Here is a 25,287-nt window from a genome sequence, read left to right on the forward strand (position 1 = left end):
GTGCAATAATTAAGAATAGAAAAGCATGTGAATTGCATTTAAAAGAGTGTTTCCTCAATAGGGAAATCAAAAATAATAAACGAAGACTACTGGCTTCATTTCATGTTCTTAGATGCTTTGGGAATAATCAAGAAATTGCATTCAAGTTCCTGGGGGACTGTCTCAAAGGGGAGGGACATTCATAAATTGCTCTGACTGCAGTCAGACTACTAACTGTATGGCGGAACAAGAAGGCATTCCTTGTTTTAGGTGAGTGGATGGCTGACTACTAGATTAGCTTCAGGGACAATTCTTGATTTCTATCTTCAGTTTAAAATTATAGATGAATTTAGTCACTGATGCCAGACCCAATACATTAGTCCATGAATAATAGTCTCATCATAACTGATTTATGGAGAAGTGATATATTTTACTACTCCATTATTATATTTTTGGAAATAGTAAACAATCCTTTTTTCTATTTTTTATTAACTCTATACTGGGATTCTAAAACCATAAACATTCTGAAGGGGGTGTAGGTATTTTTTGAAAGCTCCACCTAAAATGCAGTTTATGCAAAGACGCTGACTACAGGCCAGACTTTCTGATACTAAAGAACCGTCTATGCCTCAGATGGTAACAATTTCTGATAGAACTTTCAGTTATAGAGTAAGACAATATTATTATTATTATTATGGCTCCATAAAGTTCTATTTGTGCTGTATATATATATATATATATATATATATATATATATTTGTTGCCTCTTTCTGTTAACATCATATGAGGCGGTGATGGTCAGAGTGTAAGTTTCAAGAGAAGACTCTGAGGCAAAGAGCTGGACTTTTAATGTTTATTTGGTAGATGACTTTAGGAAGCAAAAATGAGGGATAAGGAACAAGAGACTCCCCTGATTAGGGAGAAAGCTAACAAAGTATGCAATAAAGAAAAATTACTGCTGCATACAACTAAATTTCAATTACTTAAGATATTTTAGCTTCCTGCATAAAAGAGGGCTAGAAAAGTTTGAGTTTTTATCCATTGAGTCCTGTTGCTTATTAGTTTAATATTTCTCTTAACACGTTAGATCTCAGGACCTTACAAACTGCTGTGGGTGGGGTCCAAGCAAGATCCCTTTGCCCTCAGGAAATGAAGTCAAACACTAGAGATGGGAAGCAACCAGCATGTCAGAAAACAATCTATCTTGGCTGTAGGTCAAGTCAGAAAGAAAAAGACAGTGTCAGTCAAGCAATCACGTCTGACTCTTTGCAACCCCATGGATTATAACTCACCAGGCTCCTCTCTCCATGGAATTCTCCAGGTGTGAACACTGGAGTGCACAGCCATTCCCTTCTCCAGGGCACCTCCCCATCCAGGGATCGACCCAGGGTCTCCCGCATTGCAGGCAGATTCTGTACGGTCTGAGCCACCAGAGAAGCCCAGGTCAATTCAGAGGTGACCTCAAACACACAGCATGGAAGACAGCTGTGTCTGCTACAGTGATATTTGCAGTTAAGTCAATGGAAAAGGCAAAGTAATACAGAATACACTTTTAAAAACATTTTCTAAGAAGCTGCAATTGGTTCCTCTTTTACTCCTTCTCTGGGTCATTCTTCATCAAAATTATGCTGAGGAATCACATTGACATCTTTAGAATTTGCCTTCAAAGTCATGGTTCCTTCACCGGCTCCCACCACACCCGCAGGCAGAAGGATCTTGGGATGCCAAAAAGGTCAATCTCTTCTGCCCTTTGTCTCAAGAGGCATTCAGCTCCTATACAGAGATGAAGCTGTTAATTTATTCTTTCCTGTTTGCAAGTATTCTCTCCTTGCACAGATGTCAGAAAATTCTACTAACATGGAGTGTGTGGGCTACATTGACTTGGCCCTTTTAAACCCATGCAACAGGAAGGAGACATTTGCTTGTCCCTGGTTTCCAAAATAGACTTTTTTACTTAGGGTACTATGTCCTCCACACCACCATGATAGGAGGTTTTTGACCCTATCACCTTTGTATCAAATTTAATTTTATATGGGTAATGAGGCTGAAGGCATTATATATATATAGTGGAGCAAAACTGAGTCTAAAATCAATACCAATAAGAGTCAAGAAATATCAATCTTTGGAAGATTTCTTAATCTAGTGCATTCATTACAGTTTTAGTATTTGTGAATTTGCCACACCTTAAACACTTCATAATCTAGCCTAGGGTATTGCCTCTTCACTCTCATTAATCTAAATGCCTTAAGAGAAGCTTTCCTCTTGATCTCTTGTGTTTTGTGTTGCAAACTGCACACATCGGAATTGAATAGGAAGAATTATTTTTTGAAGGGTGAGAAGAAGAGGGCATAAGACCTCCCTACATCTCTCCACAGCTCCCAGACACATAGCACAAGTAAAACACAAACTGTGTTACTCAGCTGATAGAATTTCTGCATGTTTGAGAACCTAGCATCATGTGATATCATTATAATGAAGCGGTACAGTTTTAAATAATCTTCATGGATTATAAAAAGCCACATAATAGTGGTTTAGCAATTGACACTGAATTCCATATTTGGTGAGTATAATACTGGACATCTTAAGTTATAAAATTTTGGTGTTTCCTAAGGAGGATTTGCCACATGCAGTATTTGTCAAATTCCAAAGATGTAATTGGAAAAGATTCAGACTGATTTTATGACCTTCACTAGTGCTACATAATTGCAGAGTTAGTGCTCCCTGATTGAGAAAATATGGTGTATTTTACAAAATAAGGAAAGGGAAGATAAGGACTTTTGGCCTTATTAACTGTATTGAATGAGAAAGTATTGTTGTCCTTTCATACTTTTAAAATAATGGTGTAAATATTTCTGCCGATGTTAACTCACCTAAAGACTGCTGACCCTGACCTACTTTAAGACTCATTCAAGATTCTTCTTCTTTTTTATCCTCCTTAGTTTTTTCTGTCTGCCTTTTGAAAGAGAATATTCTCAATCTGACCAACCCATGTATCTCAGTTGAGACTGTTTGCAAAGTTTTAGAATACATAGCTAAGACTGGGTGTTTGAGTTTGCATAAGATAGTAATTAATGGGTTTTGCATCCATTCATTCCCCAAGTCCTGGTGAAACTCTGAAGTTTGTGCTTCTGTCAGAGAAAGGTCAGTCTTATTGTTCAAATTTCCTGTTTCTTTTTCCAGTTGGTGCTTTGATTCTTTGGTAGGGGTGATGTGGGCAGAATCAGATGAAAGTATATAATGATGATAGTAAGATAAGAGCTTCTTGTTACATAGAGAAGTGAATATTCCTCTGATTATACCTGAGGAGGCTCTAACCACAAATAAACCATCCTGCTCTTTAATTCATCACATGAAGACCCAGACACAGAAGATTGAGTGTCAGATTCATAGTTAGGAAGTCAAACTCCTCCAAGTCATAAACATGCCCATGAATTGAAAGTTTTTCTTGTTTTCAATACCATAGGACTTTATCTCAAACTGCTTTAATAAAGATAATTTTTAAATGAAAAAACAAATCAATTCAGTTGAGTTTCAGAATTCCAAGGATTTGTAAAGTACAACATAATTTGAATGAAAAGGTTTGCCACAATACACAAGCTTCTGTGGAAAAATTCTTTTCCTTGAGTAAAACTGTTGTAGCTAAAAGCCCTAGATTCTCCCCTCTTTCTTGTCTCGTTGTTGCTAATGAATGTTTGCTTTTCACCTTTTTCGTAAGTAATTTGTTAATATTGTGAATAGATTTTTAGAAAGGATGAATTGTATGAGGCAGACTTCATCTTCCAAGTTAAGCAAATTTGTGTTTGGTTTTCTTGACATTTACTTTTGCTTAGTGACAGCCGGAAGCTCTAGCGTTTAACTCCTGTTGCTCAGCCCCTAAGTCACGTCTCCTCTCCGCAACCCCGAGGGCTGCAGCAGGCTGCTCTGTCCTTCACCGCCTCCCGCGGTTTGCTCAGATCCGCTACGCTGAGTAGGTGCTGCCGTCCCTCCATCCTGTCTGTTGCTGCCCCTTCTCTTTGGCCTTCGATCCTTCCCAGTATCTGGGTCTTTCCTGATGAGTCGGCTCTTCACATCAGGTGGCCAAAATATTGGAGCTTCAGTTTCAGCACTGTGAGTTTAAAATTTTTCTTTTAATACAAAGTTCTTGATCAGTCTGTGACTGATTTTTATATGGATGAGCTAAAGATTCAATTTCACCATTTTCTATGGAGATAATCAATTTAGTACAATTTCTTACAAAATGGATATTGGAATGAAAATAACGTTTGAATATGTAAGGTTACACTGAAGAGAAGTAAATCAAAGTCTATCAAATAAGTTACTAATAGTTTTCTTCAGAGACTGGAACTGAAGTTCCAAAGGAAAGAAAGAAAGGACTGTTACTTTGTATTATAATTCTTTCTAAAATTTGATACATTTTTAACAATTTTATGTATTTCAACTGAAAAATATTTTTGAAAAAAAATCAGGTTTCTCTTTCTGCCCAAATGTTTATAATGATATTTTGCTAACAGAGCCATAAAGGAATTGTGTATATTTTGCAATGAGAACCAGTACATGAGACAAAAAATAAAATGACTTCTATATATCTTAGGTTATGATGCTGGTGCTGGTGGTGTAGCTGTGTCTGACTCTTTGCAACTACATAGACTGTAGTCTGCGAGGCTCCTCTGTCCATGGGATTTCCCAGGCAAGGAGAGTGGAGTGGGTTGCCATTTCCTTCTCCAGGGGATCTTCCAGGACCAAACTGCCTCTCCTGCATTGCAGGCAGATTCTGTATCACTGAGCCACCAGGGAACTCCATCTTACCTTATGATGGTTTCTAAATTTGGTTCCAGGTTCAGTGATGGAGCTGAGTCTTGTTTTATATCACTCCATCAAAAATAATTAGATTCGTCTTACACATAATGGTTTTGCATACTAAACTTTTATCAGGTGGTATCTTCTGAACCCCACTGTCTATTCTTATGGTTCTTCCCACAGTTACTTTCCTTGATGGCCTGGACAGACAATCAAAATCAAACGATGCCTGCTGAATTCATCCTCACGGGAATCACAGACCGGCCTGAGCTGCAGGCTCCCTTCTTTGTGCTGTTCCTCACCATCTATGTAGTGTCGGCGGTGGGAAACTTGGGCATGATCGTTCTCACCAAGGTGGACTCCAAGCTACAGACACCCATGTACTTCTTTCTCAGAAACCTGGCTCTCATCGATCTGGGCTATTCCACATCTGTGGGACCCAAAGCGCTGGTAAATTTCATAGCTGATCAAAACACAATCTCTTACCACTGGTGTGCTACACAGCTGACTTTCTTCATCTTGTTCATGATCAGTGAACTCTTCATCCTGTCGGCGATGGCCTATGACCGTTACGTGGCCATCTGCAACCCTCTGCTCTACACAGTAGTGATGTCACCGAGAGTATGCTGGGTGCTGGTCGCCGTCCCCTATGTTTACAGCACCTCTGTTTCTCTGATAACTACCATCAAGATATTTCTTTCATCCTTCTGTGGCCATAACATCATCAGTCATTTCTACTGTGACAGTCTCCCCTTGCTAACTTTGCTGTGCTCAGGCACATGGGAAATTGAGCTGTTCATACTGGTCTGTTCCGTGTTTAATTTGGTTTCATCTCTCCTGATAGTCCTTGTGTCTTACATACTGATCCTTAAGGCCATCCTAAAAATGAACACTGCACAGGGCAGGCAGAAGGCTTTCTCCACCTGTGGCTCTCACCTGGCAGTGGTAGTTGTACTATATGTCACGCTAGCCTTTATGTACATGCAGCCCAAGGCCAGCCACTCTTTTGATACTGACAAAATGGCCTCTGTATTTTTCACTTTGGTCATACCCATGCTGAACCCTATGATCTACAGCTTGAGGAACAAGGAAGCAAAAGGTGCTCTGCATAGGGTGTGGAAAAATCTCTGCAAAATCCCCATATAAAAGTAAATATAAAAGGCATGCACAATAAATTAGATTATATGCAACTGTTTATTTTATGTGACAAATTACTCAAAAGCAATAATGTATGAAAAGCATGCAAACTAAAAATGGTTTTTCTTGTGTCAACAGTAGATGTTCAAGTTGTGATCATTCTTCTGGTGTCAACTTTGGCTTAACCTCAAGTTTCAGTGCAAGACACTCAAGTCCAGATCACTGTTCTCACTTTGCCAAGTGTTTATGTTTCAATTGAAGGGAAGCCTTTTTTTTTTTTAAACTATATCTATCATTAAATATTTTTTAAAGACATTCTTATGTCTTTTAATAAAATGTTTTTGTGTGTATGTATTCGCAATATGTCAACCGAGAACTTCCAGATGTTCAAGTTGGTTTTAGAAAAGGCAGAGGAACCAGAGATCAAATTGCCAATATCCGCTGGATCATCGAAGAAGCAAGAGAGTTCCAGAAAAACATCTGTTTCTGCTTTATTGACTACACTAAAGGCTTAGACTGTGTGGATCACAATAAACTGTGGAAAATTCTGAAAGAGATGTGAATACCAGACCACTTGACCTGCCTCTTGAGAAACCAGTATGCAGGTCAGGAAGCAAGAGTTAGAACTGGACATGGACCAACAGACTGGTTCCAAATAGGAAAAGGCGTACGTCAAGGCTATATATTGTCACACTGCTTGTTTAACTTATATGCAGAGTACATCATGAGAGATGCTGGGCTGGAGGAAGCACAAGCTGGAATCAAGATTGCCAGGAGAAATAGCAAAAACCTCAGATATGCAGATGACACCATCCTTATGGCAGAGTGAAGAGGAACTAAAAATCCTCTTGATGAAAGTGAAAGAGGAGAGTGAAAAAGTTGGCTTAAAGATCAACATTCAGAAAACTAAGATCATGGCATCTGGTCCCATCACCTCATGGGAAATAGATGTGGAGACAGTGGAAACGGTGACTGACTTTATTTTTGGGGGCTCCAAAATCACTGCAGATGGTGATTGCAGCCATGAAATTAAAAGCCACTTACTCCTTGGAAGGAAAGTTATGACCAACCTGGATAGCATATTAAAAAGCAGACACATTACTTTGCCAACAAAGGTCCATCTGGTCAAGGCTATGGTTTTTCCAGTGGTCATGTATGGATGTGAGAGTTGTACAGTGAAGAAAGCTGAGCACCAAAAAATTGATGCTTTTGAACTGTGGTATTGGAGAGGACTCTTGAGAGTCCCTTGGACTGCAAGGAGATCCAACCAGTCCATCCTGAAGGAGATCAGTCCTGGGTGTTCATTGGAAGGACTGATGCTGAAGCTGAAACTCCAATACTTTGGCCACCTCATGCAAAGAGTTGATTCATTGGAAAAGACCGTGATTCTGGGAAAGATTGACAGCATGGGGAGAAGGGGATGACAGAGGATTAGATGGCTTGATGGCATCCCCGACTCGATGGACATGAGTTTGAGTAAACTCTGGGAGCTTGTGATGGACAGGGAGGCCTGGCGTGCTGTGACTCATGGGGTCGCAAAGAGTCAGACACGACTGAGCAACTGAACTGAACTGAAACTGATTACACAACCTTTAAATACTAGTGCCCATCACACTGGCATCCTGACAAGTAGAAGATGGCAGTTAGTATTCTTTTACTGGCGAGTACAACAATGAGCAATACATCAAAAATATTTGCCTTAATGAAACATTAGCTATATCCCCTTTATGGTTGCTGCCATCTCAAATTTCTGTCAAATTATGAAACAAACATTTTTAAGCTTGGGGAAACAAAAACAAAAGGGAAGTTATTCTCAAGTGGATATGTGTTAATAAAAAATCCAAAAATAAAATTCAAGCTACAATATTGGAAATAAGAAGTGAATTTTACCAGGTTGATGGCTATAATGTCAGCATACAAAAATAGTTATTTTGCTATATGCTAGCATAAAACAAGCTAAAGCAAATTTTTCAACAATTCATTACACCAGAAAAAGTCTGTAAAATACTCAGGGAAAACTAATGAATGATTTGAGTGAGTTCATTGCTAGGAACTACAAATACATTACAGAAATATTAAAGTAAACATAAAAGCAGCAATGTGCCATGTTCAATGGCTGAAAGAACTAAATATGATGAAATCAGTTCTCCCTAAATTTTCCTATATATTTAAAGCAAGAGCAATCAAAATTCCATTTTTAAGACTTAAGTTGGCATCAGAATTTATATAGAAATGCACAAGATCTAGAGTAGTCAGGAGAGTATGTTATGTGAAGAAAGAATCCAGAGGAGTGCCAATAACAGATATCAATGCCTTTTTAAATTTTTTAAGTGGCATTTTATTTTATTTATTTTTTAATTTTTTTCCATTTATTTTTATTACTTGGAGGCCAATTACAACATTGTAGTGGTTTTTGCCATACATTGACATGAATCAGCCATGGATTCCCTCCTCCCTCCTCCCTCCCTATCCCATCTCCCTGGGTCTTCCCAGTGCACCAGCCCTGAGCACTTGTCTCATGCATCCAATCTGGGCTGGTGATCTATTTCACCCTTGATAATATACTTGTTTCAATGCTGTTCTCTCTGAACATCCCACCCTCGCCTTCTCCCACAGAGTCCAAAAGTCTGTTCTGTACATCTGTGTCTCTTTTTCTGTTTTGCATATAGGGTTATTGTTACCATCTTTTTAAATTCCATATATATGTGTTAGTATGCTGTAATGTTCTTTATCTTTCTGGCTTACTTCACTCTGTATAATAGACTCCAGTTTCATCCACCTCATTAGAACTAATTCAAATGCATTCTTTTTAATGGCTGAGTAATATTCCATGGTGTATATATACCACACCTTCTTTATCCATTCATCTGCTGATGAGCATCTAGGTTGCTTCCATGTCCTGGCTATTATAAACAGTGCTGCGATGAACATTGGGGTGCACGTGTCTCTTTCAGATCTGGTTTCCTCGGTGTGTATGCCCAGAAGTGGGATTGCTGGGTCATGTGGCAGTTCTATTTCCAGTTTTTTAAGAAATCTCCACACTGTTTTCCATAGTGGCTGTACTAGTTTGCATTCCCACCAACAGTGTAAGAGGGTTCCCTTTTCTCCACACCCTCTCCAGCATTTATTGCTTGTAGATTTTTGGATAGCAGCCATCCTGACTGACGTGTAATGGTACCTCATTGTGGTTTTGATTTGCATTTCTCTGATAATGAATGATGTTGAGCATCTTTTCATGTGTTTGTTAGCCATTGGTATGTCTTCTTTGGAGAAATATCTGTTTAGTTCTTTGGCCTATTTTTTGATTGGGTCATTTATTTTTTCTGGAATTGAGCTGCAGGAGTTGCTTGTATTCAATGTCTTTTTTAAAGCCAGATTATTTTTAAAGAGTGTGCCATCAATGAAACTTTGAACAGAAGGACGAATAAACTAAATGAAAATAGAGTCCAAAAATAAACTCACATGTACAATTTCACCTGATTTTAAGCAAAAACTCAACTGAAATGTAATGAGGAAAGAAGATATTTTTAGTAAATTAACTTAGTACAATTAGGCTTCCTGTGTAAACCATGGACATTTAAGTCATTTACTTGCTTAATAAAAACATAATAGAAATGTTATAATCACAAAGTTTCTTGACAAAAAATAAATAGACACATTCATGATTTGTGATAAACAAAGACTAGTGACAAAAAGTAATAACTCTAAAGAATAGAAAAATAACACTTTGTACAAAATTATGAAAATACACCATAGGAGAGTGAAAAGGAAATCTTGAGAGAACATTTGAAACAAGTGCACCCTACAAAGTACTGGTATCAATAATTTGTAAAAAAAGTAAAAATAGAACAGATATCCTAATTCCTAAAATCAGTATGAGCTAGACAGACTATTGGGGAAAAGAGAGCAAGATATCTGAAGAACTGCTTCACAAAAGAATACATCAAAATATCGAAAAACATATAAATGTGTTCAGAAACATCACTGATCATTAGCTAAATGAAAGTCAAGTCTATACAGCCATCTCACTACACATCCAGCAAGATGGCAAAATTCAAGTTTCTTTGAACAGTTAGAGATTTTGATGAGAATGTGAAGAAACTAAACCCCTTTTAGTTGCCTGAATAAGTGTATGTTGCTATAAAGACTGGGAAAATAAGCAAACAGTAAATTTTAGAATGTGCATTCTCTATAATGCAGCAGTTCCTTTCCTAAGTAACAGTGGGTACTGGAAGGTAAGCAATAGCATGTTTTGAGCAAATATAGTCATTATAGGTGTTAAATAAAAACAATCTGATGTTATGGGTCATTATATAAGGTCACTTTCTATGCTGTTAATGCAATATATTATACACAGCAATGCAAGAAGAATGGGAAAGGGAAGGGAAGGGAGGGGAAGGGAAGGGAACAAATGAGGAGAAAAATAAATGGGTATAAATAACATTAAATGAAACATGAATGGATATAACATTAAGTGACAGACTCTCCAAAAATTATACCAATAGATACAAACATAAAAGATACTGATCTGTACTTATAAGATACTGACACTTTGTATATTAAAATTTATTCAGAAAGTGAAAACACCAAAAATAGTGAAGATAATCTTAAAGAAAGAGAGTAAAGTAGCAGAAGGTACATTACCAGACATTGAGGCCTGTTATAAAGCTTTAGAAATTTAGAAAACAGTTTGCTGAGCACAGACTGATCAATGAAATAAGACTGATGAATGAGACAGATCCAGTCATCTACTCTTATCTGACTTAGGGAAATCACTGCTTTCTAAATGAGAAAGAAGCATCTTTTCAGTAAATGCTATTGAGTCATTTGCATATTTATTTTAGGGGAAAAACAGGATTCAGATACCTACACATATGCTGCTGCTGCTGCTAAGTCGCTTCAGTCGTGTCCGACTCTGTGCGACCCCATAGACGGCAGCCCACCAGGCTCCTCCGTCCATGAGATTCTCCAGGCAAGAACACTGGAGTGGGTTACAATTTCCTTCTCTGGCACATATGCTATGCAGAATCAATTCTACCTCGATTAAAGATCCAAACGTGAAAATGCAAACAACAAACACTTTAGAGGAAAGCATAGTAGGAAATCTTTGCAATATTGAAATAGGTACAATTGTTAAGCAGAACACACAAAGAAGTAACTCCATAAGATTTAAAAAGATTAACTGGACTATTTAAAGAAATTCTGTACACCAAAATTGACGGTATGAACAAGAAACTCTCATAGTGTGAATGAATATTCACATCATATATACATAATCAGACATGTGTTATTTACATTGAGTGCATCTGAGAGAGGATTCAATGTAAAATACAAAAATAACTCCTACAAATCAGTAAATAACTGACATGAATTACAATACAAAGTTAACAAAAGACATGAAAAAGTGCTTTCTCAAAAAAAATAACCTAAGTAACATTTCAACACATGAAAATGTTTCCAATTTCATTCAGCATTAGAATAAACTAAAATTAATGATACCTGTATGCATCATCCAGAATGACTAGAAAGAAAATAATGGAAAATATTGAGTCTTGACTAAGATACTGAACAATCATAACTATTTGTGAGTGAGAATTCATACTGATTATAACCATTCTGGAAATTCATTTTGCAGTATTTAATAAAACTGAATATGATTCTCCTATGACTCAGCAATTTCAGTATAAGGAATGTACCCAAATAGAAATGCATTCAAGATTAAACCATTCTAGATTGAATAATAATAGGGACACAAGGAGTGTGGGAGTAACTTTTTAATTACCATTATCAAAAACTTTTGCATAACATTAGTACATCATTTTTATAAACTACAAATGATTATCTTTAACAAATATAGGGCAAAAATCCAGTTTTCATTACTTTATAAAGACTCAGACTTATGGAAAAAAAGTTTTATTTTTGTTGAAACATAGAATGAAATAGAATGCTCACAGTATCACTAATTCAATTCAGTTCAGTTCATTTCAGATGCTCAATTGTGTCCGACTCTCTGCGACTCCATGGACTGCAGCATGTCAGGCCTCCCTGTCCATTACCAACTTCCGGAGTTTACCCAAACTCATATCCACTGAGTTGGCGATGCCATCCAATCATCTCATCCTCTGTCATCCCCTTTTCCTGCCTTCGATCTTTCCCAACATCATGGTCTTTTCCAGTGAGTCACTAATTATAAACCTCCTTATAAGCAATCCTTATATTTAACAATGCAATGAAGTTTAACTAATTTGTGATTTATTCACAAAATGGAATTGTACACAAAATAAACTTTGAGCAATCTATAACTATATATTATTATTCATTTAAAAAAGCCAGACATATACACATAAAAGAGCAACATATACAGAATTTATTTTATATAAAATAACAAAAATAGGTGAAAATAATCTATGTTGTTAGAAGTCAGAGAAGTGGTTATATGAATGTGTGTGTGTGTGTGTGTGTGTGTGTGTGTGTGTGTGTTAGTGGAAAAGTTCATGGTAAAAAGAAAAATAAAGGGTTCTTTTGGATTCCTGGTAATGTTTTAGTTTAGGGTTTGTTATTGCTGTTTAATTTGGATTCTGATTATACAGATGTGTTAAGTTTTAAGTGTATGTTGTACACGTGTGTTAATATGTATGAAAGTGTTAGTCACTCAGTTGTGTCCAAGTCTTTTCAACTCCATGGACTGCAACACCAGTTACTATGTCCATGGACTTCTCCATGCAAGAACACTGGAGTGGTTTGCCATTTCCTTCTCTAGGGGATCTTTGTGACCCAGGGATTGAACCCGGGTCTCCCACATTGCAAGCAGTTTCTTTATCATCTGAGACATCAGGTTGTGCCCCATTAGTATGTATATTAAACTCCAATAATAAAACACCACGAATAAGGAGAAAGTTGATAACATAAATATTATTTTCCCTTGTGAATTTTTAAAACAGTGCAATAAGCATTGTTCAAACCTTTGTCCATTACATCCTCAGCCATGAAGTCATGAAAAGCTGCTATATTAAGAGGAGAAAATTAAGGGTTGCAAGAAAATCTAAAATGCCTGCCCAATTAATACAATTGATTTTGGATCTCTGGGTTGCAGTAGAGGAAACTTAACCAGGGAAAACTGTGGAAAGTTATCTAATATACCTTTATTTGCATAGGAATGTAAAGATGTCCTGCATAATCCCCACACATCCCATTGGCTTTGCTTGAAGCTTTAAAAGGCTTTGCATCTAATTATCAGACTGTATCATTTCTCCTCAGGCAGAGTCTCAAAGGAGCAAAGAAACCCATAAATTCTTCTCACTGGGTTGTTAGGAACACACTGGGAACAGAAGGTTCCTCATTAGAGGTGAGTAGATTATATCTGTTTTTGATTCTAAGAGTCCAGTGACTCATGGCCTCATCAATGACTTGAAGTTGATTTCCTAATAGCCCACCATGATCATTCAGCCATAGCTTTAACAATCTGTTTTGATAACTGAAGTTTCTGATCTAATATCCTGTTGATTTCGGTATTGACCATCTGTTGATGTCCATGTGCAAAGTCGTCTCTTGTGTGGTTGACAAAGGGTATTCGCTATGACCACTGCATTCTCTTGGCAGAATTCAGGTAGCCTTTACCATGCTTCATTTTATTCTTCAAAGCCAAATTTGCCTATTACTCCAGGTTCTTTTGAGCAGAACATTTTTTTTTTTTTTTCTGGTGTTAGATTCGATTACATTCTTTGCAGCCAAAGATGGAGAAGCTGTTTGCAGTTAGCAAAAACAAGACCTGGAACCAACCGTGACTCAGCTCATCAGCTTCTCATAGCAAAATGCAGGCTTAAACTAAAGAAACTGGGGAAAACCACTAGGCCAGCCAGGTATCAGTTCAGTTCAGTCCCTAAGTCATGTCCAACTCTTTGTGACCCCATGGACTGCAGCCCACCATCATCAATTCCTGGAGTTTGCTCAAGCTCATGTCCATTGAGTCGGTGATGTCATCCAACCATCTCATCCTCTGCCATTCCCTTCTCCTCCTGCCTTCAATCTTTCCAGCATCAGAATCTTTTCAAATGAGTCAGTTATTTGCATCAGGTGGCCAAAGTATTGGAGTTTCAACTTCAGCATCAGTCCTTCCAATGAATATTCAGGACTGATTTCCTTTAGAATGGACTGGTTGGATCTCCTTGCAGTCCAAGTGACTCTCAAGAGTCTTCACCAACACTACAGTTCAAAAACATCAATTTTTGGTGCTCAGATTTCTTTACAGACCAACTCATATCCATACATGACTACTGGAAAAACCATAGCTTTGACTAGATGGACCTTTGGTTGGCAAAGTGATGTCTCTGCCTTTTAATATGCTGCCTAGGTTGGCCACAACTTTCCTTCCAAGGAGCAAACATCTTTTAATTTCATGACCGCAGTCACCATCTGCAGTGATTTTGGAGCCCCCCAAAATTAATTCTCTCACTGTTTCCATTGTTTCCTTATCTATTTGCCATGAAGTGATGGGACAGGATGCCATTATCTTAGTTTTCTGAATGTTCATTTTTAAGGTATGACTTAAATCCTCTGTGAATATGCAGTGGAGATAATGAATAGATTCAAGGCATTAGATCTAGTAAACAATGTGCCTGAAGAACTATGGGCAGAGGTCCATAATATTGTACATGGCAAATAGAAGGGGAAAAGGTGGACGTAGTGAAAGTTTTCCTCTTCTTGGGCTCTAAGATCACTGTGGATGGTGACTGAAGCCATGAAATCAGAAGATGATTGCTTCTTGGCAGGAAAGCTATGAGAAACCTAGATAGTGTGTTGAAAAGCAAAGACTTAACTCTGCCAACAAAGTTCCATATGGTCAAAGCTATTGTCTTCCCAGTGGTCATGTATGGTTGTAAGAGCCAGACCATAAAGAAGACAGAACTCCAAAGAATTGATGCCTTAGAACTGTGGTGCTGGAGAAGACTCCTGAGAGTCCCTTGGACAGCAAGGAGATCAAACCACTCAATCTTAAGGGAAATCAACTGAATACTCATTGTAAGGACTGATGCTGAAGCTGAAGCTCCAGTATTTCAGTTGTCTGATGCATACATGACTCAATGGAAAAGTCCTGGGTGCTGGAAAAGATTGAGGGCAGATTTGATATAAATTGAATTTACTTCAAAATTTTAACACCAGATAATGACAGATTCCCACAGTGTTTCTCAACTATGTCTGAATTAAAGGCATTATATCCATGTGTTTATAGTCCTTGTAATTTACCTGCTTCTAATATAACATGAGTTTCCCAGATATATACATATCATTGCAAGGATCAATGCCATTTGAAAGTCATCATTGTTTATTTTTTGCTAGAGGTGAGGTCAAAATAAAATATTAAAGCATTCATTTCACTACACTGTGGCTTCATCACACCATAATATCTAATTAGTTAGAGGACTCTCACTCCCTCCCACCTACAAATCTTTGAGGCTGTCAAATCATCCCTTAAATGACTGACTGGACATCTATTGGAGACTGGAATGAAAAAGAAAACCTGTATAATTACAAATTTATGCACAGGACAGTCCTTTCAAAATTATGAAGTGGGAATGCATCTTTTGCTTAAAATTTAGATTATTTTCCATTCTTTATTTATTTAGTAGCTCTTACCAAAACTCACTTTATTGTCTCTCAAAACTTGCTTTGATATTTAAATATATGCATTTAAATATATATTTTTGATCTCTCTTTGGAGATTACATTTACTTTCGTGCATTTACTGTTGAAAGGTATAATTGGTGGCACCGGCAGAGGGGTTGGGGGAGAAGGATTGGGGATGATTTGGCTTCTCTAGCCTCTGTACTTCGTGTAGTTTTACATGAAGGTCCAATGTTCACTCTTGTCCGTTGTATTTTGTACATATTTTCAGGTGATTATTGGTCATTTTTATATCTCCTGTGAGAAATTTCTGTTCACGTCCTTTGTTTTTAATTTGGGTGTTTTTCTGTTGTTGAATTATAAAAGTGTTTATACAAAACATTATTCAATACTTTATACAAAACGTTATTCAATTCATTAGACACATCAGGCATATGATTCCCAACTTTTTCCATTGTGAGGGTCACATTTTTAAAACTTTGAGACTGTCCTTTGACAGAAAAAACTTTGTTTTAATTTTCATTTAGATTAAAGTCAATTTGTTTATTTTTGTTTATTTTTATTTTTTTGCTGTTTATATGTCATATCTAAGACACCTGTCAGGAGCTAAGTGACTTGGGAGAGAGAGAACTGAGCTGCCAATTAAATTAACAAACCATAAGCATGAGATTTAAGATTCTAGCCACTTATTACAATGATAATCTCGTCATAGCTCATGAAGGTTAATAATTATTTTTACATTTATTCCCAGTTTATGTTTCCCGAATGGCCTGGCTGGACAAACACAATCTGACGCTGCTGACTGAATTCATGCTCGTAGGAATCACGGATCTCCGGGAGCTACAGGCGCCTTTGTTTGGACTCTTCCTCACTGTTCACTTGGGCTCAGTGGGGGTAACTGGGCTTGGTTACTCTCACCCTGATAGACTCTAGGCTACAAACACCCACGTACTTTTTCCTCAGACACCTGGCTTTCACTGATCTTGGCTATTCAACAGCTGTAGGGCCCAAAGTGCTGGTAAATTTTGCCGTAGATCAGCGTACAATCTCTTATCACTGGTGTGCTACCCAGCTCACTTTGTTCAGTACGTTTATCGTCAGTGCAGTTTTCATCCTGTCTGCTACGGCCTATGCCCGCTACGTGGCCATCTGCAGCCCTCTGCTCTACGCAAGCATCATGTCACAAAGGTTGTGTCACAGACTAGTGGCCATTCCCTATCTATGCGGCCTCTTTTTGTCTCTGCTGACCGTCATAAAATTTTCATTTCACCCTTTTGTGGTCATAATGTCATTAATCATCTCTATTGTGATAGTCTGCCCTTGATATCTTTGCTTTGTTCAGACGCAGGTGAGATTAGATGGATAATTCTGATCTGTTCAATTTGTAATTTGGTTTCATCTCTTCTGATAGTTCTCGTGTCCTATATCTTGATCCTTGTCGCCATCTTCAGGATGAACTCAGGAGAAAGCAGACACAAGGCTTTCTCCACCTGTGGATCTCATTTGACAGTGATGATCATACTCTATGGCCCTCTCTTCTTTATGTACGTGCAGCCCAAATACAGTGATTCCTTTGATACTGATAAAATGGCATCTTTATTTTATACTTTAGTAATATCCATGCTGAATCCGATGATCTACAGTTTGAGGAACAAAGAGGTGAAAAATGCTCTCTCTAGAAACTGGAAAATATGTGCAAATATACTATTTAAAATTCACTCTAGGATATGCTAACAATGGATGATGTATTAGTGAATGTATACTATTATTGGTGTTGTTTAAGCCTTGTAAATTTGCCTCTATTGGATGAACAAGAATTGATGTATGAGAAGCATAGAAATAAAGAAAACTCTTCATTACTTTGAAACAAAATATCATTAACAGAAGATTAATCCCTGCTCAGATACTCACCCATACCTGGTTTCAGGCCCACATCTAACTGCCATTCCCACGTGTTCTCACGTGTGACCTACTAACGTGTTTCTTTCTTAAAGCACTTATTTTTATAAAGCAGAAAATGTATAGTACATTCACAGTTTTTCTGTAGTACTAGCAGAGTAAAAGGAACAAAAAGAATGGCTGATAAATATTACATAAATGATTCATTCAGGAAAATAAACATGCATTGCTATTTTAACAACCAAGACTCTTTCTTCATGAGGCTTAGAGAAAATACAGAAAATTTGAAGAGTGAAAAGTGAGCTCTATAGTATGGCTGGTGTTGTTGAGCAATATGAGAATGAAAAAGAGGAAGTAGCCAGGATGGAACTTAAATTTGATTAAAGTTGTCAGGTAGCCCTCTGTAAGAATATTGGTTAAATAAGCACTTGAGAAGTTGAGTGAATGGAATATGTCTATGTTTAGGGGAAGACTGCTCCCGGTCAAAAAATGAGCAGAAGGTCTAAATAGACATTTCTCCAAAAAGACATGCAAATGGCCAATAGGCATATAAAAAGATGCACAGCTTTGATAATTATTAGAGAAATGCAAATCAAAGCTACAGTAAGTTATCACTTCCCACTGTTCAGAATGACTATCATTTTAAAAGTCGACAAATAGTGTATGCTAGAGAGGGTGTGAAGAAGAGGGAATCCTCCTACACTGCTGGTGGAAATATAATTCGGTGCTGCCACGATGGGCACAGCTTAGCGACTGAACCACCGTCACCACTATGGAAAACAGTGCAAAGTAGAGTTGCCGTGTGACCCAGCAATCCCGCTTCTGAGCACATGTATGGAGAAGAGCAATTCAAAAAGATACATGAACCTCAAGGTTCATAGAAGCACTGCCAACAAAAGCCAAGACCTGGGAGACAGCTGTCCACTGAGGGATGGACAGATAGAGGTGTGGTGCCTGTGCATGATGGAACACTGCTCAGTCATAGAAGTAGAAGGCAGTAATGCCACTTGGACCGTTATTGACAGATGTAGAGCGTATCATGCTAAGTGAAGTCAGAAAGAGAAAGACGAATACCGCATGAATCACTTACATGTGCAATCTAAAAGCGATGCTACAAACTAACTTAGCAACAGAACAGAAATAAACTAGAGGCATGGAAAAAAACTTATGGTTCAAGTGGTAAGTGGGGGGAGGGATCAATTTGGAAATAGCAGATAAAGACTATATATATATCCTTTATGGTTTATTCAGTTCAGTTCCGTTCACGGTTTATTACAGGATATTAAATATAGCTCCCTGTCCTTTATATATAGGTGTATACATATATAAAATCTACATGATCCATTGTTACTTTCAGTTTATTTAATTACTTACATAATGTCTAGAGACAGACACTTTTTCCTTTAAAGGACCCCAGTATTTGTTTTTGAAGACCTTTAACTGGTTAGATGAAGCCCACCTATATTTCGAGGAGCAATTGGCTGTACTGAAAGTTTATTCATTTAAATGTTAATAAAAATTTTAAAAAGAATAATTTTCACAATGACACTAGACTGATATTTAACTAAACAATTGGGCACCACAGCCTATTCAAATGGGTACAGAAATTAACCATCAAAGCAGGAAAAAAGAGAACATTAATAAAGGGTAAAAAAAAATAGGAAACCAATATATGTAACTTATTTACAGGTACATGCAAACTGCTCTGGATTATTAATAGCTACACCTCATTACTTGCATTCTGTTATATTTTAATGCTTCAGGGACAGTCAAAAAATTGCTTGGCAACTCCTCAAGGAGGGTCACAGAGGGAGAGAAAAATGCATAAATTGTTCTATTTGTGTTGCAAATCACATGAGAACATTAGAGGTTTCATTACAGGTAAATAGCATATTTCATGTGGTGCCTTATTTTAACAACAGATGGATAGCTTTGGTGACGTTTGCAAGATAGCAGTTTTATTCTATGTCAAATCACGGCAAAACATGAGGATATTTGGTTCTTTTCCATGTACAACTTTTTATTGATAATGTATGACCAGAATAGAACTGCATCCCTTTTCCTGCCGATAACCATTCAAATATTTTCACAAACACTAAGGAGCATCTTTGAAATATCAGTGTCATATTATTTAATATTTGGAGGCCTGGCGTGCTGCAGTCCATGGGGCCACAAAGAGTCTGACATGACTTAGGAACTGAGCAATGGCAACAGATGTTTTCTATAAATGCTTAATTCTATTAATAAGAAAGGACACAACAGTGGGACAAGAAAACCTGAAGATTCAAGAATTAAAAGAAAAAAATTAAGTCAGAATTACAAAGCTGCTGGTGGTCACCTCCTTGTTTGGTATTCTTCAAAATTCTTAGTCATTTAGTGACTCTGGGATCTTATTGCCTTCCCAAAATATTGTGTTTTTAATGAAAAATTAAATCAAGGTATTCATGGGAATATTTCTGATCTCCTGATGAGCAAAAGCAGGGTTTTCCATCTTGCATTGTGATGTGAAAAGAAATTTTTGGAGGCTAGGAATTTTGAGTACCCAGTGTTTTGGTAAATCTGCAATCCAGCAAGTTCAGTTTCCAGTGGAACTGGACAGAAAACACATAACTATTTTAGAGTATAGTTCTAAAAATAATAATCAGGAGATCAGCACAGGTAGTAAGCTATGGAAAAGTAATTTCATACATATCATACAATTCTAAAGCTGGTGAAACAAACAAAAAGTTCTCTTCAATACTCCCCCGCCTTATCTTATAGGAAAATCAGCGTTTACCAGTGTAGAGTTTTTTTCTTTCAGTAGCCTTTCAGAAGCAAACTAAACAAAGATTTATGTTACTTCATGTTTGCCTATTTGTAGTGCCATATTTCTGATACAAGAAAGCATGTATATGGGGATAGGTTAGGATATCAGAAGTTCAAAATCTTATAAGCAACACACTTGATGAGATAAATGTGGATTTCCAATCAACACATACATAATTTAATTTTATGAATATTATATTTTTATTTACTTTCCTAGAGTTCACAGAGAATCCTGACACTTATTTTTCTTGTAATACTATCAATTCTATTTCTTATTTATTTTTTTTAGTAAAGCATTAGTATATTTTTACAAAATCTTTTTTTTTTTTTTTTTTTTTTTTTTTGCTATTGCTTTTCTTTTAATTGTTGACACTCCATCGTGTCTGACTCATTGTGACCCCATGGACTGCAGCATGCCAAGTCTCCCAGTCCTTCACCATCTACTGGAGCCTGCTCAAACTTATGTCCATTGAGTCGGTGATGCCATCCAACCAACTCCTCCTCTGTCATTCCCTTCTCCTCCCGCCAATTTTTCCCAGCATCAGGGTCTTCTGTAATGAATCAGCTCTTCGCATGAGGTGGCCAAAGTATTGGAGCTTCAGCTTCAGCATCAGTCCTTCCAATGAATATTCAAGATTGATCTTCTTTAAGACTGACTGGCTGGATCTCCTTGCAGTCCAAGGGACTCTCAAGAGTCTTCTCCAACATCACAGTTCAAAAGCATCAGTTTTCAGTGCTCAGCCTCTTTTATGGTCCAACTCTCACATATGTGCATCACTACTGGCAAACCACAGCTTTGGCTATACAGTCCTTTGTTGGCAAAGGACACCTTGTCCCATGTCTGGTTCCAGCTGTTACTCCTTGACCTGCGTATGGGTTTCTCAGGAGGCAGGTTCGGTGGTCTAGTATTACCATCTCTTTAAGAATTTTCCACAGTTTGTGGTGATCCACAGTCAAAGGCTTTGGCACAGTCAATGAAGCAGAAGTAGTTGTTTTTCTGTAATTCTCTTGCTTTTTCTATGATCCAATGGATGTTGGCAATTTGATCTCTGATTCCTCTGCTCTTTCTAAATTCAGTTTGAACTTCTGGAAGTTCTCAGTTCACGTAATGTTGAATTGTAGCTTTGAGAATTTCGAGCATTTCTTTGCTTGCCTGTGAGATGAGTGCAATCGTGCAGTAGTTTGAACATTCTTTGGCACTGCCTTTCTTTGGTACTGGAATCAAAACTGACCTTTTCCAGTCTTGCGGCCACTGTTGAGTTTTGCAAATTTGCTGGCATATTGAGTGATCGTACCATTTTGGTGATCTGGGTCATTATTATTATTATTAATATTTTTTGGTTCTTCTGTGTATTCTTCCTAGCTTTTCTTAATATTATCTGCTTCTGTTTGGTACATACAATTTCTGTCCTTTATTGTGCTCAGATTTGCATTAAATGTTCCCTTGGTATCTCCAATTTTCTTGAAGAGATCTCTAGTCTTTTCCATCCTATTGTTTTCCCTATTTCTTTGCATTGATCACTTAGGAAGGCTCTCTTATCTGTCCTTATTATTCTCTGGAACTCTGCATTCAGGTGCTGTATCTTTCCTTTTCTCCTCTGTCTTTAGCTTCTCGTCTATTCTCAGCTATTTGTAAGGCCTCTTCAGACAACTATTTTGCTTTTTTGCATTTCTTTTTCTTGAGGATGGTTTTGATCACCACCTACTGTACAGTGTTGCAAACCTCAGTGAATTCTTTTACGTTAAAAAAATCTACATTAAAAAAATCTACATTCTACTCTGGTATCCTGTTTTGTTAATAATATTCATGATAAGAATGATGTTTTCTTAGGAGTATTCATATATATCTTTAATTCACTGTACTTATACCTCTGCATTTAATGTTGTATAGAGGATATTTGCAGCCTTAATGTGAAATCAGACAAAATAATATTCTGGAAATATATGATACATATAAATATATATAGATAGATGATATAGATGTATGCTTGTATATCCTTTTTAAATTTTTTTTTCAGTATGATATTTTGTAATATATAATAATTTTAAAACTTTTGTTTTTCTATAGAGAATCCTTTTATCCAAAGGAAGTATTTATGAAACTTCGTTATCTAAAACAAATTTTAGTTACATCACAGTCTCTCCAGTGGCTCAATTTCCTCATTGTGACCTTAGTTTCTCCCTGGCTAAATATACCGCCTGTGTTACAAACAATTCAATATTTGTCAGTTTCAGTGAAAATGCAGTTGGGGAGGAAGAAAAAATGTTACATTTTGAGAAAATATATATTACATATTTTAAGCTATGTAGAAGGTTAAAAAACTTGAGCAAGAGCTCACGGATAGTCCCAGTTGCAGCCGTGGGGGCAGTGGAGACATTGAGGGCTGTTTCCTGGGTAGCATAGCACTCTGTGCACCATCGTACAGCCAAGAAGGAAGTCACACAAAAGAATTTATACGTGCATGTGTAGGGAGAATCCAATTCAGGTAGCATGCTTTTTCCACTAAGAAATTAAAAGCAAATGCACACAAAAATTCTATGTATTAGATATTTGAAGGGTATTTCAGATAACATCAATGCAATTAAATGTTTAAATCTCACATATCTTCCCACAACCTGGCAAGAAAGAGATTGAAATAACCTACCATATTTGCTAGGGTACTCATTTGCATATACAAAAAGTATTGCTATAGCAGAGATTATATCAACCCATGTATGTTATATGGAATGTTTCCCTGTGGGGCGGGGGGGAATAAGAATAAAAAAAAAAACAACAGTGTGGTATCATATGTTAGAATTCTCTTATGTTTACACCTTTGTTCAATATTGGTCAAATGTATTAATTTTATCACCTTGCACCCCCTGTAGACATAAGGGCTTCAGATAAACTTATTTTAATGTAAGGGCTTCTAAATGTTTCCATGCATGTTGCAATTTGGATTTCATTTTCTATGAGGTAAAGTTTAGCATGTATACTATGTAGTATTATGTGAATTTAATTTTGTGAAAGCAATGGTGTGATGGTCATTACACAAAAGATGACAGAAAAAATTGCCTTCACCTATAAAATAGCACCTAAAATTTATAAAAATTTTTTTAGATATGTTTCCCTCATCTATATTTATATCAATCCATATCTATATCCACACATATACCACAGCTGGTCAGTCTTGGCCCTTTGGCATTTTGGTCTGTATAATTCCTTATTGCTATGTCCAACATTTTGTGACCCCACAGATTGTATCCACTGAATTTTCTTGGCAAGAATACTGGAATGGATTGCCATTTCCTCCTCCAGGGTATCTTCCAACCCAGGGATTGAACGCATGTCTCCTGAGTCTCTTGCATTGCAAGAAGATTCTTTACTCACTAAGCCATGGAGAAGCCCCCTTGTTGTTTTGGCGGCAGCCCTAATATATTAGGATAAATACCAGTCTCACTGGTTTCTAACTACCTCCAATGCTTACAACCAAATGGCCTCAAAATATTGTTAAATGTTCTTTGGGGGGTTAATCTTCATCAGTGAAAAACTACAGGTCTCTCTCTTTCTCCAGATGTATATTCATCTCTCTTTTTTATTTCTATTTATATTTGTTTGTTTTATTTAAAGGACACAGAAGTCCTTCTTTGTGTTTAAGATATAATCTAGATTTATTTATGCATGTATGTAAACTGAAAGAAGTCACTGTATTTCATTCATGATATCATTGACTACACAATGTCTCTATTAAAGTAGGTTTTCTGATAAAATGGAAACACAGAATGGAACCGTGCTGAGTGAATTCACCCTCACGGGAGTCACAGACCGCCCCGAGCTGCAGGTTCCACTGTTTGGGCTCTTCTTCATCATCTACGTGATGTCAGCGGTGGGCAACTTGGGCATGATCATCCTCACTAAGGTGGACCCCAGGCTGCAGACACCCATGTACTTCTTTCTCAGGCACCTGGCCCTTACTGATCTGGGTTATTCCACAGCTGTAGGACCCACAATGCTGATGAATTTTGTTGTGGATCAGAATACAATCTCCTATTATATGTGTGCCTTGCAGCTGCCTCTCTTCATTGTGTTCATGATTAGTGAACTTTTCATTCTGGCAGCAATGTCCTGTGACCGCTATGTGGCCATCTGTCACCCCCTGCTCTACAGGGTCATCATGTCACAAAGGGTGTGCCGGGCGCTGGTGGCAATCCCCTACCTCTATAGCACATTTGTTTCTCTTCTAGTCACTGTAAACATTTTTAATTCATCCTTCTGCGGCTATAATGTCATCAGTCATTTCTACTGTGACAGTCTCCCCATATTATCCCTGCTCTGTTCAAACACACATGAAATTGAATTAATTATCCTGGTCTTATCAGGATTTAATTTGATTTTCTCTCTTCTAATAGTCCTTGGGTCTTACCTGCTCATCCTTGCAGCTATTCTCAGGATGAGCTCTGCTGAAGGCAGGCTCAAGGCTTCTTCTACCTGTGGGTCCCACCTGACAGTGGTCACCGCGTTCTATGGGGCTTTGGTATTTATGTATGTGCAACCAGAGTCCAGTCATTCCTTTGACACTGATAAAGTTGCTTCCATGTTTTACACCCTTGTTATTCCCATGTTAAATCCCTTGATCTATAGTTTAAGAAACAAAGATGTAAAATATGCATTACAAAGGACATGGAAAAAGTTTGCAATATCTATCCTTAAAAGTCACCATCCATGTCATTCCTACAAATTAGGTTAGGTACTTTCTGCCTTGCTGTGGATGCTTTCAGAGGGAAAAGCAAATACATATAAGATCATCATGAATTGAGAGTATTCTATTTGATAGTCATACTCCTAAGTGGTATAAACACATTGGCTAAAAGAAAAAGGCAAAACCCTTTTCCATCTCTGAGAAGTGATGAAATGTAAGCATAACAAGTAAGTATATTTTAGAGGACAGTAGAATAGACCATAAGAGCAATCAAGGACTGGGCGCATGCTCTGTGGGGGTAAGGAAGAATAGTAGGTACAGAAAAGGAAAGAAAGAAAGAAAGAAAATGAAGTCGTTCAGTCATGTCCAA

At 37.3% G+C, this 25,287-nt stretch overlaps 2 protein-coding genes across 2 annotated transcripts; both read left to right on the plus strand.

Moving 5' to 3' along the window:
• The first annotated feature begins 4,971 nt into the window (after window positions 1–4,971).
• On the plus strand, window positions 4,972–10,418 carry LOC136175645 (olfactory receptor 8K3-like). The gene is made up of 2 exons (XM_065945896.1): window positions 4,972–5,889; window positions 10,395–10,418. Exons 1-2 carry the CDS (start codon window positions 4,972–4,974, stop codon window positions 10,416–10,418), a joined length of 942 nt encoding a protein of 313 aa, XP_065801968.1.
• Window positions 10,419–23,987: 13,569 nt separating this feature from the next.
• Window positions 23,988–24,965, plus strand: LOC136175646 (olfactory receptor 8K3-like). Its single transcript, XM_065945897.1, has one exon. The coding sequence runs from the start codon at window positions 23,988–23,990 to the stop codon at window positions 24,963–24,965; it is 978 nt and encodes a 325-aa protein (XP_065801969.1).
• Window positions 24,966–25,287: the final 322 nt, after the last annotated feature.

This window comes from Muntiacus reevesi, chromosome 9 (genome assembly GCF_963930625.1).
Source record: "Muntiacus reevesi chromosome 9, mMunRee1.1, whole genome shotgun sequence".
Taxonomy (NCBI): domain Eukaryota; kingdom Metazoa; phylum Chordata; class Mammalia; order Artiodactyla; family Cervidae; genus Muntiacus; species Muntiacus reevesi.